The following is a 14,266-nucleotide window of genomic DNA, read 5'->3' as shown; positions in this document are numbered from 1 at the left end:
AAATCTTGAGATTTCCGCCCAATGCCCAAAATCAGGGCACACGCTCATGACTGACACACTAACTTATACACACACTGACACACATACAGCTATGCGGAGCTGCTGAAGCATGCCATGTGTGTGAGCGTGTGTGTGTTGCTGCAGGTGATTACAAATATTTGTCATTAGAAGGGGACAACAAACAGAGTGTCCCCAGAGAACCACAGGACTCTGCCCAGCAGGAGAGAAAGAGAGGGAGAGGTGGAAGGAGAAAGAGATAGATGGATGGATGGATGGATGGATGGATGGATGGGTGGATGGATAGACAGATGGAGAGACAAGGATGAGCTGGAAGGGTGAGATGAGATGCATGCAAGAGGAGCACTGAAGGAGAGATGGAGACAGAGAGGAAGAGAGCGAGGGAGGTGGAGCGGGGGAGAGAGAGACAGAAAGAGAGTGAGAGAGAGAGGGAGAAAGAGAGCGGGAGAGGGAGGGAGAGAGAGGGGAAGAGAGAGGGAGAGTAAGAGAGAGAGAGAGGGAGAAAGAGAGTGGGATAGAGAGTGGGAGAGAGAGTGGGAGAGAGAGGGAGAGAGGGAGAGAGAGAGGGAGGTGGGGCGAGGGCGAGGGAGGGGAGGTTCCTGGCAGCCAGATGAAAGAGCAGGTTACTGGCAAACGCATCCTTTGTGAGTGAGACAGAGACGCAAGGAGAGAGAGAGAGCAATCACTTGAAAGAGGGATAGTCAGAGTGAAAGAGAAGTCAGTAAACCACTTAAAAAACCTCTGAGGTTGACACCTCTCAGTCCACCTCCTCTCTTCCTCTCGCAATATTCCCCCGCAGTCTCCTCTCCCTCTCCTCTCTCGGTCACTTTATTGGGTGTTATTCTGCTCTTTCTGACTCGAGGGCTTTCATATCTTTGGTGGTTTTTAGAGAGATTAAGAAGTAGAAGAAGGGAGAGAGGGGGTGGGGGGGGGGTGGGGGGGATGTTTCACTCTGGAATCAAAGTAGTTTCAGCTCTCACTTCAGACTCGTCAAAGTGTGAAAATCATGGCTTTTACTGAACCAGATCTTTTCCACCTCACGGCTCCCTTTGATCTCTGTCTCGTACGCGTCTGACCTCATGCTCGCGCACCTTACGGACAAAACAAGAAGAAATTTGCGATGAAGCCGAGCAACAAAATGGTCCGTTCATCAGCGCATTGAACCAGAGTAATTTGCATTATTATTGACGTCTCAAACATGAAGTCATGTTCCTCTGTCTTGAACTGGTCAGGCACTTAACTGGTTCCCTCTGTCTTGAACTGGTCAGGCACTTAACTGGTCTCCTCTGTCTTGAACTGGTCAGGTACCTAACTGATTTGTGATGAAACCACAACCATACCTCCAACGTAGCTCTCTGTCAGCATTTTTTTTTCTGTAGTGCTCTCACTGACCACACCACATAGCCACAGGTGGCTTCCAAGAAGTCTACACACACACACACACACACATTCACACACACACTTGTTTTACAAAGTCAGACTTGATGAACTCAGGATGTGCCCTTCGTATTCTTTGGAACCTGTATTCATATTTTATGACAGTATATGACCTGGAGAGCCTGTGAACTCACCTGAACTGGGCCCATCTGTTTGCTGTGGTCAGACCAAAGCATCTAATCACAGACTGAATACAAAGCAGTTCATGAAGAAAACAACCAGGCCTTTAATGACAGACCCACATAGAGCCTGTACACTGCACCCAGTACCCAGTTTATCCCCCACGTATGTGAACATGGACAAACTCCCACTCACACGAGACTACTTACCATCAGTAGTGACTGAACTGAACACATTGTGTGCCATGTTGTCCATGAACTTAATCAGCACACAATAACGTATATTATATTATATAGTGGGTCATATATTTTTACTTTGCTTTTCAATTTTTGGATTTAATTAATTTCAAGGTCTCAGAGGAAACTTAGAAGCATTTGACTAAATGTTTACAAGACACAGTTTCTGTTTGTGGCAAACCATACTTTAATCAACCTGAGATCTATCTATCTATCGATCTATTTATCCAGCTATCCATCTATCTATCTATCTATCTATCTATCTATTTATCTATCTATCTATCTATCTGTCTATCAATCTATCTATCTATCTCTATTCATCCATCTATCTGTCTTTCTATCTATCTATCTATCTATCTATTTTGATCTAGCTAGCTATCAAGTCAAGTCATTTTTATTTGTATAGCTCATTTAAAGCAACATAGGCAGATTAATGAACATTACAAATATACCTGAATGAAGAGATAGGGAGTAGAATGAGAAGCCAACGCCTTTGGTTTTAAGACGTTATCGGGGAACTGAGAGGAGTTGTTTTGTGGTTGACCTAAGTGACATGTGGGCAGAATACAGAATTAGTAGATTAGTAATGCTTTGTGGTTTTTAGCCATTAAGGGCTTTAAGAACATATCATAAAATAAAAAAATGTATTCTGTATTTCACAGGTAGCCAGTGTAGTTGAGCCAGAACAGGGGTGGTGTGTTCCCTTGTCTTTGTTCCGGTTCCGGAGTCTGGCAGCTGCATTCTGAACCATTTGTAGTCTAGCAAGGACGGAATGGGTCAACCCCATATGCAGGGAATTACAGTAGTCCAGCGTAGAGGTGATAACAGCATTGATAGGCGTTTCCAGGTCCTTATAAGATAAAAACAGCTTTAATTTGGCTATGGTTCTAAGCTGATAAAAGCTGCCCTTCACAACAGTACTGACTTGTTTGTTAAATTCAAAGAAGTACCCAAGAACACATCAAGATTTTCACTACATTGTGCAAATTTGCAGACAATCAGTCTTGTTTTCATTTAACTGTTGAAAGTTCCTGGTCATTTATCTGTCTGTCTATCTATCTATCTATCTATCTATCTATCTATCTATCTATCTATCTATCGATCTATCTCTCAGTACTTTTGACAGCCCCCCCCCCCCCCCCCACACACACACACACACACAGACACAGACACAGACAGACATGCACAGTCTCACACACAGTCACACACAGTCTCACACACAGACACAAACAGATGACACACACAGACAGAGACACACACACACACACACAGACACACACAGTCTCACACACAGACACACACAGTCTCACACACAGACACACACTCTGCTTTTCCTCTATTAGATTAAGATTACTTAATAGGGCTTTGTGGATTATCTCTTTAGTCTGTTACAAAACAAGTGCGCACTATTTGTGCGTGTGCTCGTGTATTTGTGTGTGTATGTGTGCGTGCGTTTGTGTGTGTATGTGTGTGTGTGTGTATGTGTGCGTGCGTTTGTATGTGTGTTTGTGTGTGTGTGTGTGTGTGTGTGTGTGTGTGTGTGTGTGTCTGTGTGTGTGTGTGTGTGTGTGTGTGTGTGCATTTGCGGGTTTTTTGGATAGAAGTGCTGACTGCTAATGTGCCTACTTTCGTAGCCAATTTATTGGATTTAGTGCTAACCCTAGTTAGCTCTCGTCTCAAAACATTTATGGTCTCTTTACACCACTTTTGTGGTCTTCTCTTTCCATTATTGTAATAAGTTGTTAAACATTATAGATAGTTAGATAGTCAGAGAGTCCATATTGTCAGTCCGAGAGTCCATGTTGCCAGGTGCTCAGTGGCTCTTCCAGCACGGCAAACACACACACACGCCTGACCTTATGGGTCCTCTAGTGACTGATGTTATTTCTAGAATGGAAATGTTTAAGTGAGTTGTGTTTCATGTCTAATCCAGATCAGGAGAGAGACTTGCGAGTGTCTGATAGAGGTGAGAGGACCACAATAGCACCAGCTCAGTGCTGCCCCCTTGTGTTAGAAACACAGGCGGGCTGGTCTCTCTCTGTCTATCCATCTATCTATCTAATCGACATGTTTACACATATCTCTGTGGCTCTTGTGTTCTCTTCTGTGTGTCTATAGCTCAGATTGAGGTGATCCCCTGTAAGATCTGTGGAGATAAATCATCAGGAGTTCATTATGGAGTCATCACGTGTGAGGGATGTAAGGTGAGCACCGTCTCTCTCTTTCTATCTCCCTCTCTCCATCTCTTCATTCTTTCTCCTTTTCTCTCTTGTTCCTACTCTGTTCAGTTTATACATTTCTCCACAGGTTACCTTTCTCCCTCAATCTCACCTTAGTTTCCTCGTTCCTCTCTCTTCCTCTCACTTTAAGTGAAGTCGTGTAATGTTAAGTCAAGAGACCAAAAGATACAGAGGTGGTAATTCAGCCCCTGAATGATTACTCTACTCTATTCTGTATTTATTCTCTCTGTGTGTTTCCGGCAGGGCTTTTTCCGGCGTAGCCAGCAGTCCAGTGTGTCCTACTCGTGCTCGCGCCAGAGCAACTGCCCCATCGACCGCGCCAGCCGCAACCGCTGCCAGAGCTGCCGTCTCAAGAAATGTGTGGCCCAGGGCATGAGCCGAGATGGTGAGAGTGAGAGAGAGTGAGAGAGAAAGAGAGAGAGGTTTACCAAACTTTTCATGGCAGGCCTTCCTTTGACAATGACAAAAAAAATAGTTTGAAAAAAAAAATGATTTCCATCAGCTGTTGCATAGCTTTTCTTTAACATTGTTTCTACATTTTCAATTTAATTTCATCCATCAGTTAAACTGAAATGTTTTATCAGTTAAAAATGGATCTAACCTGGTTGGATCAAATACGGTTTTATGATCGGCTATGTATTGTTCCTTTCTCTGGGCCGGTTCATGTTAGGCACATGTCCGTTGTATTAATAATTATGCGAGCTTATACTGTGAACTTGATAACTAAAACACCCTTTCACCCTAAAGCAACACCCTAGCAACACCCTAGAAACACCCTAGCAACACCCACGTTGCTGTAACAGTCAGTGGGTGTCCTCCTGTTACACAGTCTCTGTGCGCATGTGTGTGTGTGTTTTAGCGGTGAAGTTCGGCCGCATGTCCAAGCGCCAGAGGGACTCCCTGATAGCCGAGGTGGAGCGGCACCGGGCGCAGCAGCGTCTCCAAGCCAGCTCCGCCGACGTCCAGCCCTTGCCCACCTACTGCCCGGGCAAAGAGTCGCGCGACGGGTCGCCTCATCTGCTCCAGCCCCTGGCTTCGGCCTACCCCTTCCCCATGGACCCCGAACTGCCGCGCTGTTCCCCAGAGGTGCACCCGTACCTGTTGTGCCCTCCGGGCGAGATCCAGACTGTGGGTCTGTCCTACCGAAGCTCCCAGAGGAGGGGAGACCGCATTGGACTCACTGACAGCAGGGGTGAGTCTGCAGGGCGCAGACATTCTACACCTACTGACATTAGCTATGGTCTTTAATACTGACGGCAAATACTTTATGTTTGGTGCTCTGCAGTTTGTTTTTCTTGTTGTTGCACTCTTAGCATGTTTTTGAGTTTGGCTGGTAGAATGTCACCCTCTATGTGTGTCCTTGAGGAAAATAACAGTTTTTTTCTCTGTCGCTCTCGTCCTCTCTCTCTGTCTCAGTCTTTAACCCCAGGCAGTCCTCTCCAGACCAAGGAGCTTTGAGCATGGCTGGGACTGACATAGGGCTGCGTCCGTACGATCCAGAGGACCCCTACTGTCATTACCCTACCTCACTGCTGCACATAGGTAAGATGGTATATATATAATATCATAGCATTTAGAAATACATTTCTTTCGATCAACTTCATGGTAATACATTAAAAACAATCTAATCATTGTGGCCTGATTTGGTGAATGTGTCTGTGTGTGTGTGTGTGTGTGGGTGTGGGTGGGTGTGTGTATATGTGTGTGTGTGTGTGTGTGTGTGTGTGTGTGTGTGTGTGTGTGTGTGTGTGCGTGTGTGTGTGTGTGTGCGCGCACGCGTGTGTGTGTGTGTGTGTGTGTGTGTGCGCGTGTGTGTGTGTGCAGAGGAGCTGTGTGCAAGCATAGTGCGTTCTCACAGAGAGACCTCTCAGTACCGTGTGGAGGAGCTGCAGGCCCTGCGCTGGAAGATCTTCACCAGAGATGAGATCCAGATCTTCCACACCAAGGTACCCCACACCACAGCCACAGGCAGCCAGGAACGACACAGCACTCATCCATAGAGCACCTTCCAAAAGCTTTTGTTTTGTTTTGTTGTTTTGCCACAGATTCAGCCACCCCCCACCCTCTTGTTTTTCAGTGGTTAAATCAAGAGGCCTTTTCACATTTTCTTAACCACTCTCCCTGACTTTCACTTTCTCTCTTCTGCTGTCCTCATCTGCTCTTTCTATTGTATTCCCCTATCTCTCTCTTTCTCTCTCTCTCTCTCTCTGTCTCTCTCTCTCTATCTCTTTCTGCAGTCCGTCGATAAGATGTGGGAGCTTTGTGCTGATAGGCTGAGTGATGCTGTGCAGTATGTAGTTGAGTTTGCCAAAAGGTTGCCAGGGTTTCGCCAGATCCGTCAGAACGACCAGATCAATCTGCTCAAGAGTGGTAAGCCACTGACAGTCCTCTACAAGCTACAAGATGTTTACATTTTATTTTTGTTTATTTCAAATGTATTAAAAAAACGTAGCCTCCAAAGGCAAAGACATACAGAGTCAGGGGCAGGGCTTCTAGGATGTCAATCAAACAGAAGATTACAGGTGATAGGTGGAAAGAAACAGGGGGGGGGGGGGGGGGGGAGTTGAAAGGGGAAAAGAGCTTTCAGATGGCTGGCTAGTTCTACTTTTTTAAGCAGATTTTAGATATTATAGCTTTACAACGGTCAGGGGCATCTAGAAATGTTTTATGCACTTATTGAATCCCAATCTTAGAATCCCCCTCCCCCTCTTTCTCAGGCTCAATGGAGGTTGTTCTTGTCAGGATGAGCAGACTGTTCAACACAGAGAACAGCACCGTTTTCTTTGATGGAAAATTCGCCGGAACCGAAGTTTTCAAATCCCTCTGTAAGTTCCTCCAAGCACAGTGCACATACCCCAGAACCCAGACACTGAGAGGTGTGCAAATGCCAGTCAGCCAAGGGGGTTAGGAGTAGGACGTAAACCCAACAGGATCTCTATCCAACCCCCTAACACCTCATGTCTACGTACAAGTTTTCCCTCAGAAGGATTTTATGGGATTGAAGGTTACTGTGATTTTCTGCTATATTATATTGAGATATATTTATATGATATATATTGACAGTACCATTATTACTCCTGACAGCCTTACGCAATGGCTAAAATTTCAGTCTGATTGTAGCTAAATGTAGGTCGCTAACGGTTTTCTTTCTCTTTGTGGCCCAGTATGTTCTGACCTGATAACGGCCGTGTTCGACTTCGCTCATAGCATGTGTGCATTGAGGCTGACTGAACACCAGGTGGCGATCTTCAGTGCACTGGTGCTCATTAACCCTGGTAAGGACCAGTTCAACCGTTCAACAGTTTTGGCTAGAATGGAATCTGTAAACTGTTGTGCTCTCCAGAAGGAAATCCCCTCCTTATGGTTTTGTCATCTTAAGTTCCCCTCTTTTTTTGAATTTCCCTTGAGTCACATATCCCTTCTGCGCTTGGCACAGACATAAGTATTGTGACGGCTCAACTTCTGATTTCATTAAATTCTTGATTTGTTTATATGATGTGCTTCTGTACGCATGTGATCATATGTTGAAGAAACATAAAGAAACAGGTAATGATGTTGAAGATGATGTTGGTAATATACAGTGTGTATGCATCTGTGCGTGTGTGTGTGGTGTGTGTGTGTGTGTGTGTGTGTGTGTGTGTGTGTGTGTGTGTGTGTGTGTGTGTGTGTGTGTGTGTGTGTGTGTGTGTGTGTGTGTTTGTGTGTGTGTAGAACGCCCAGGTCTTGAGGACAGAGGGCGAGTGCAGAGGATGAGGAAGGATATTGAGCTGGCACTGAGTCACGTCCTCCACAGAGACAACCAGGAGAGTCTGCTGCACAGGGTAAGGGAACCAGGGAGAGGCACAGGGGGAGAGTGCATAAAGAGAGGATAAAAATAAATGTAGGAGTACGGTTTATGAATAGCAAAAATGACAAAGAAAGGCCAGCAAAGTTCACTCAAATAAATGAATTTAAATCACAGAGGAGGAGAGAGGGGCACAGTGAAAGTCTTAAAGTGAAACACAGCAACTTGACAGAATTGTGGGAGACATTGTTTCACATTTTGGCATGGCTGTCTTACCCTGACAAGGCACCTGTACTGACTGTTCTGTGTGTGTGTGTGTGTGTGTGTGTGTGTCATTCTCAGCTGTCCCAGAAGGTGGCGATACTGAAGGCCCTATGCTCGCTCCACATTGAGAAGCTGCACTGGTTCAAGCAACTGTACCCTTTCACCGTTCTCAACCACTTCCCTCCGCTGTACAAGGAGCTGTTCGGATCCGAATCAGAGACGCCCCCTCAGCCGCCACTCTGAAACCGCAACTCATATGCAATACTGTTACACATGCCCACACACACACACACACACACACTCACACACACACACACACACACACAGAAAATCACACAGAGACACACACAGACACTGAAATACATGCATTGTTTTAATCTTTGGAAACCCTCCTAAATATTGAAATCTATATTTTTGTAATTGTGATAACAGGAGAAAATATATTCAATACAGGTCAGAGATGGGAATTATTTTTGTGCAGAGACTATTTTGTAGAAAAACAAAACAAGTAAGAATACCAGAGCTTAGCATCTCAGTATGACTATTTTCATAGTCAGGCTAGTGTTTCTCGAAGTGAATAAATGTGTTTTTTTTTTTGTCAAAATTTTGTTCTCTTTTTGCTGGTATATATGTACGTCATCTTGTAAATTAGGCCTATCCACTGTGCTTGGGTCTCGGTGCTAAAAGGCCCTATGACTGAATACAGTTTTAAGATGATCAAGCAGGCAGTACTTAATGCTGTTGGCTTTGTGCTGACTATATGCACACAGTGTCCATAATGGACAAAAAAAAATCAGTCTTTAATTTGTCAAATTAGTAGGGGTTCATGATATATTTGTAAGGTTTAGGTGTGGAGGGCAATACGAGATCATTGGAAAAGTATTGAGAGGATTGAGAGGAAAAAGAGATAAAGAGATTTTATTGTGGTCCAGTTGAATGCTCAATTAAGTAGCTTATCATGTAAAAGGTATGCAAGATGTATATGAGGTAATATAAGTTTTAAGTGCTAAAGTTCGTCCGCTCGATCAGTATGTAGAAGGCTTGATCAAAGTTGTTTATCAGTGCACTGATGTGTCTTAGCAAAACAGACTGGCTTATGGCATATTTAACTATCGCGGTTACCGTGGTAAGCTATTTCAGTGACTGTGAAGAGGACTTATGTGAGTATCAGGACTGAGCAGTGCAGTATGCAGCCATTTAGTCGCTAACTCGTTTGTCTTTGTATTCTTAATTCATTTTTCCTTTTGGTCAAATGCCCCCCCCCCCCTTTGTGTCTAGCGTGATCATATTAATTCCTGCCAGTGACTGGCGTCAAAAGGGTGGTGCTCAAGTCCCTGTTCACGTAGTCATTGATGTCAACTATCACTGCTGTGTCTCTCAGAGCATGCCTTGGTTGCTGGCCCCTGGTGTCCGTGTGTTTAACCCTTTAAATTCCTGCAACTAACAACACTTCCTGTTCATACAATGGACGAGAGAATCAATAAACTGTTGCAATGTTATAAGTGACAACGTGTGGCTTTTTAATGCATCAATAATACACTGTATCAGTGATACACTGTGTCATGAGATGTTGGTTATAAGACTGTAGGACTGTGTTGGCATCATGAGATAGATGATACACTACTAAGTATAAACACCATTTAAGAAAAATTGCGGACAAATTATATATACGTATATATATAAATAAAACCAACTGTGTGAATAATCACTGCAATCTCAACCCACTTTACCAAAACCAAGGCCCAATCCCCAGACAAGTGCAACTACCTGATGACAATGGGGAAACTCCCTTTAAACATCAGAAAGACAGCATGAGCGGTAGCAAAAGTTTGGAGAGAGGTAGAATGAAAGGTACTCAAGGAGAGAAGAACAAATGAGAGAACAGGTGAACTAGGAGGCTAGGTAACAGATTGAGGAGCACAAGTAATACAACAGAATAATACAGAAATGTAAACATAAAATAGCAGGTACACACCCAGCAGGTAGACACTGCAGTATCTCAGACTGAACTGAACTGACTGAAACTTGATCAGACATACAGCTACCAAATGTATACTTATGCAACTGCACTGCAAGCATGACATATCAGCATTAGTCATTAAATTCTATATATTCCATTTCAGCGTAATTGTGTGTGTGTGTGTGTGTGTGTGTGTGTGTGTGTGTGTGTGTGTGTGTGTGTGTGTGTGTGTGTGTGTGTACCCAGATCCCTACAGGTAGTGCAGGTTAGTATGAAAATCGACGTGAGTTAAAATGTGGCAGTGGAAGCACAACGATATCTAGCAGGCTCATTCATGGTGCGTGCCATCTCTCCACAAAGTTACAAGAGAATTTCACTGGCACAGACTTTGCATACCAATATGAGACCCAACCATTAGTATACCGCCACACGAAAAGCTGTCAAGCTAAGTGCAAGGATGGCATAGGAACCCAGCCCAGGGGATAATGTGCTAACAGCTCCTGTTGGTTTTATAGGTTTGTTGGGCTGGCTGCGCTCTGTGGTGACATTCTTTGTCTCGACTGGCACACAGGCGCCAGACTCTCCTCCGATTCCTCCCATTTCCTTGCTCCTATAGTTGCCCGCCACTGCTGCTTTGTGTGTCGTCCCGTTCAGGTAGATCTTGGTGACCTGCGCCCAGAAGGGCATAGTGACCTCCGTCTTCTTGCCCAGCATCTTCACCTTACAGCAGAGACCGGGTTGGATAACAGTTGTGTGATGCAGAGTGAGAGTGACGTTTTCTCTGAACTTGTACCCACTCCACACCTTCGCGCCTGACCCCCTGGAGCCGTTTCCCCTTCCCAAGACAATTTCTGGAATTTTGGCTGAGAAGTTAGTGGACAGCATGTGTGGCATACTGAGACTAGGTTCCCAAAAGTTCTCTTTTTCATGCGTCGTCTGCATGTACACCTCCTTGACTATTTCCTTGCTGTTGTTGTTGGTCATGCAAATGGACTCCATTAACTCTTCAGACGGATAAGTGCTTACATTAACCTTCTTCGTGTCATAGGAGATTTGGGAGACATGCAGGTGGTACGGGTCGCGATTAACGGTCAACACTTCGTATTCCTGATACCAGTATTCTTTGCCTTCCCAGGGGAGGTAGAAAACTTTCATCACGGAGTGCACATTGCCCAGGCCATATTTGTTCCTCCCTACAAAGTTATGCTCGCAGTTTTTAATGCTGTATTTTGGCACACTTCCGTTTTGGCCCGGTCTCCACTCAAGCAACTCATAGTTCTTCCTGTTTTGCAAAAACTGGAAATTGTTAGTCAGAAGCTGGTGGCCACGCAGTGAATAATAGCAGTAGAAGCCTCTCGCCTCAGTCATAAAGCCCAAAGCACAGGTATCCCGGGGTCTGCAGACATATTCCTCTCGAGATGTGTAGCTGTTGTATATGCTGAATGCATTGAGGGGGATCGTTTGTTTGTTGCCTCGTCTGTCTGCAGGGATCCAGCGCAGGTTTGTTGTCTCACCTGGGGTCTCAAGGTCCACAGTATCAGCCACCAGATCTACAGAGGCGTTCAAAGGTTTGACTTCCTTCAGATTAGGATCCAGGGGACCACCTGAGAAAAGCAAGAGTGAGAGAGGGGACTGAATACATGTGGCCTTCAATGTCAAGCTTGGTATGTTGTAAAGTGCACTGTCATAGCCTCCACACGGACTGTTTGACTATACCTATGCAAACATACATACAAAAACTACATACCATACACAGCAAAAACAGTACTCCCATTTATCATCTTGGTAAAAAGTCAAAATATGAGAACGTAGCCTAAAACAAATATCTAAAAATGACAGTAGGCTACACCATTAATCAATACATCATCAAACAGCATCAAGTTGGCAATATGTCTTTTAAACTGAATATACACGGTAAGCAAAAAATCAAAGGATGTATGCAAAATATGTATGTATGCAAATATGTTCTCATATATTCTCTTCTTTATTCGGTTGAAAATTGCAAATAACATATGTATGTGTTTGTTATATAATGGAATTAAAAGATTGAAATATCTAAGATGAATGTATGTGTCTAATTGTCATTAGAGATACCAAGTGTTTCACCCAGAGCAGAGCAGAGCAGAGCATGCTCAAGGTCTAAAATTAGCCAGAGGGCACTGAAGCATTCAGAAGAGTTTTCCATTTAGATTTTTTTTAAAAGACTCCTCCAATATATGGAATGTGTCCAGACTGACAATAAAATATGAGGCTACAAAGTAAGTGATTTTTTTTTATCTTTACAATGTACCAGGGAGCTTTAAGAGCAGGACAATGTGTAAGACAGGTTTATTTCGTTATAAGTAATACTTCAGTCAGGCTTTATTTGGGCATTTATAAGGATATTTCTGAACGAAATATGAGTGGCTAGCAAATGATTGGCAGGATTAAAGTGAAACTATCTATGAGAGATGGAAATACCAGGCTAGTATCTGTACAACTACAACAGAAACAACAAAAGGCATTTCCTTATGGTAGTTTGTGACAGAGAGGTTCAGGAACCGGTCTTTCACAGATTCTCACCAAAGCCACTTAACATGCAGAGGATACAACCATTGATCTTTACAAAAATAAAAATGTACATTCCTTTTTTATGTGTGTATTTAATATTTACATTTATCTCTTAATTTTTTGTCAGTCTACTTTATCATCACCGCCATCAACAGTCAAAACATTGGGAAGAACATTAATATACACATATCAATATAATGATCTCCATTATTTCTGTGGCTGTAGACCATAGTTCCCGTTTAAAATGACTACATCATTGCTTATCCTTATCATCAGTTGTCTGCAGGTGCCCTTTGTGTCTGTAAAAATATTTTGGGAAGAAATCTGTCCATCACTGGGTTTGTATTGTTGCATTCTGCATCTATTGGGCTATATTTCACCACAGCCTGTCATGCCTACATACAACTACACTGCAGTCTCTAAACCTTCAGTGTTGTTCTAACTTACGGTCTGGTTCCTTTGAAATGGTGGGGTTCTCCTGTGACTTCGCATGATGTGGCCCGTGCAGCAGAAGACACAGGATCATAAAGTCTGCTAGCTCCATCTAAAATAGATGTTTATGGTTAAACACAACATGACTTCCCCAGTCAGGGCAGAAATTGCGACTGCTAACTAAGCTACATGGCACCGTATCAGAGCGTTCTACTATGCTGATGAGTACTGATATAATTACATACACTTAGCCAGCGTTACAACAAGCATTCTCATTATCATTATGATAAACATGCTTTTCCTACCGTACTTTCGAATCCTTCAAGGCGAATTCTGATTGTAGCCACAGCATCAAGGAGATTTAGCAGGAAATTCCCAGACTTTCTGAGGTTGAATAGCACAGGAAGGATATTAAGTCATTACACAAGTTTTCCAGGTCAAGAGCCAACATTAGACAATATCATGGCAAAGTTCCACACAATGGGTGGCAGCCTTTGCAGGCAGCTCCTTTTAAGAGTTTGAACAAATGCGTAAACATTCACTCAGTAGTCTCCCTGACACACTCACAAGAAAGGCTATTGCAGGTGCATTCAGATCACCTTTCCTGCTAACTTGTTCAGTACTAACTGTCACAGTTGTCCAATTCAACATAGCTTCCTTTACAGTTAGATATTTCCTAAAAAAATTAAAACATCTCCCCAGGTACCTTCCCTTTTGTGTGAGGTGATGCATGGAGTGTAGTATAGATTACCCAATGAGTCATTAAAAGAAGACAGGTTGTCACCGGTCAGTTATTCTGGTGGACTAATTGAGTTGCATGAGACTGGTATCCATTCCCATAAGTGAGTATTCGTGTGGATGAGTCAAACCAAAGATTGCTTACATCAGGTGCTTGCACTGCCGCCTCACAGCAAGAAGGTCATGGGTTCGATAACCACATGGGGCACTGTTGGCTCTGGGCGGCAGGTCCTCCCCAGACCTTCAGTGCTCAGGTGGGCTATCTCCTGGGCCTTTCTGTGTGGAGTTTGCATGTTCTCCCCGTGTTCACAAGGGGTTTCCTCCACTAAGAATCCCAACAGAAAAAGCTTCCAAAAAGAAGAGAAAGAACAGAACAATCTTGTCAAGAAGAGCGAGACGGACGGTTCACTTGGTCCCCGGGCGCTGAGAAGCTGCCCACTGCTCCTGGGGGGTCCTGGAGGAAGGACGTCCCGGGATGGGAAAAAAG

General features: G+C 43.9%; 2 protein-coding genes across 2 annotated transcripts in view; one reads left to right on the top strand and one right to left on the bottom strand.

Annotated features, from left to right (window-relative positions):
* rorc (RAR-related orphan receptor C) overlaps positions 1 to 9,598 on the top strand; it is a 27,686-nt gene extending 18,088 nt beyond the window's left edge. Inside the window, exons 3-12 of the mRNA XM_012829206.3 lie at positions 3,930 to 4,015; positions 4,295 to 4,436; positions 4,911 to 5,243; positions 5,468 to 5,593; positions 5,876 to 5,997; positions 6,289 to 6,421; positions 6,769 to 6,876; positions 7,216 to 7,326; positions 7,763 to 7,872; positions 8,178 to 9,598. Of these exons, the coding sequence (XP_012684660.2) occupies positions 3,930 to 4,015; positions 4,295 to 4,436; positions 4,911 to 5,243; positions 5,468 to 5,593; positions 5,876 to 5,997; positions 6,289 to 6,421; positions 6,769 to 6,876; positions 7,216 to 7,326; positions 7,763 to 7,872; positions 8,178 to 8,342 (1,436 nt within the window). The 3' untranslated portion in view covers positions 8,343 to 9,598. The remainder of the gene's footprint in view (positions 1 to 3,929; positions 4,016 to 4,294; positions 4,437 to 4,910; positions 5,244 to 5,467; positions 5,594 to 5,875; positions 5,998 to 6,288; positions 6,422 to 6,768; positions 6,877 to 7,215; positions 7,327 to 7,762; positions 7,873 to 8,177) is intronic.
* Positions 9,599 to 13,408, bottom strand: LOC105901667 (natterin-3-like). Its single transcript, XM_031575729.2, has 3 exons — positions 13,352 to 13,408; positions 13,057 to 13,153; positions 9,599 to 11,663 (listed from the first exon to the last, which is right to left on the bottom strand). The coding sequence occupies exons 1-3, from the start codon at positions 13,391 to 13,393 to the stop codon at positions 10,474 to 10,476; spliced, it is 1,329 nt and encodes a 442-aa protein (XP_031431589.1). The 5' UTR covers positions 13,394 to 13,408; the 3' UTR covers positions 9,599 to 10,473.
* Positions 13,409 to 14,266: the final 858 nt, after the last annotated feature.

The sequence above is a fragment of the Clupea harengus genome, chromosome 11 (genome assembly GCF_900700415.2).
Source record: "Clupea harengus chromosome 11, Ch_v2.0.2, whole genome shotgun sequence".
NCBI classification, from domain to species: Eukaryota; Metazoa; Chordata; class Actinopteri; order Clupeiformes; family Clupeidae; genus Clupea; species Clupea harengus.
The sequence above is the reverse complement of the archived record's forward strand: the minus strand, read 5'-3'. Positions and strand labels throughout refer to the sequence as shown.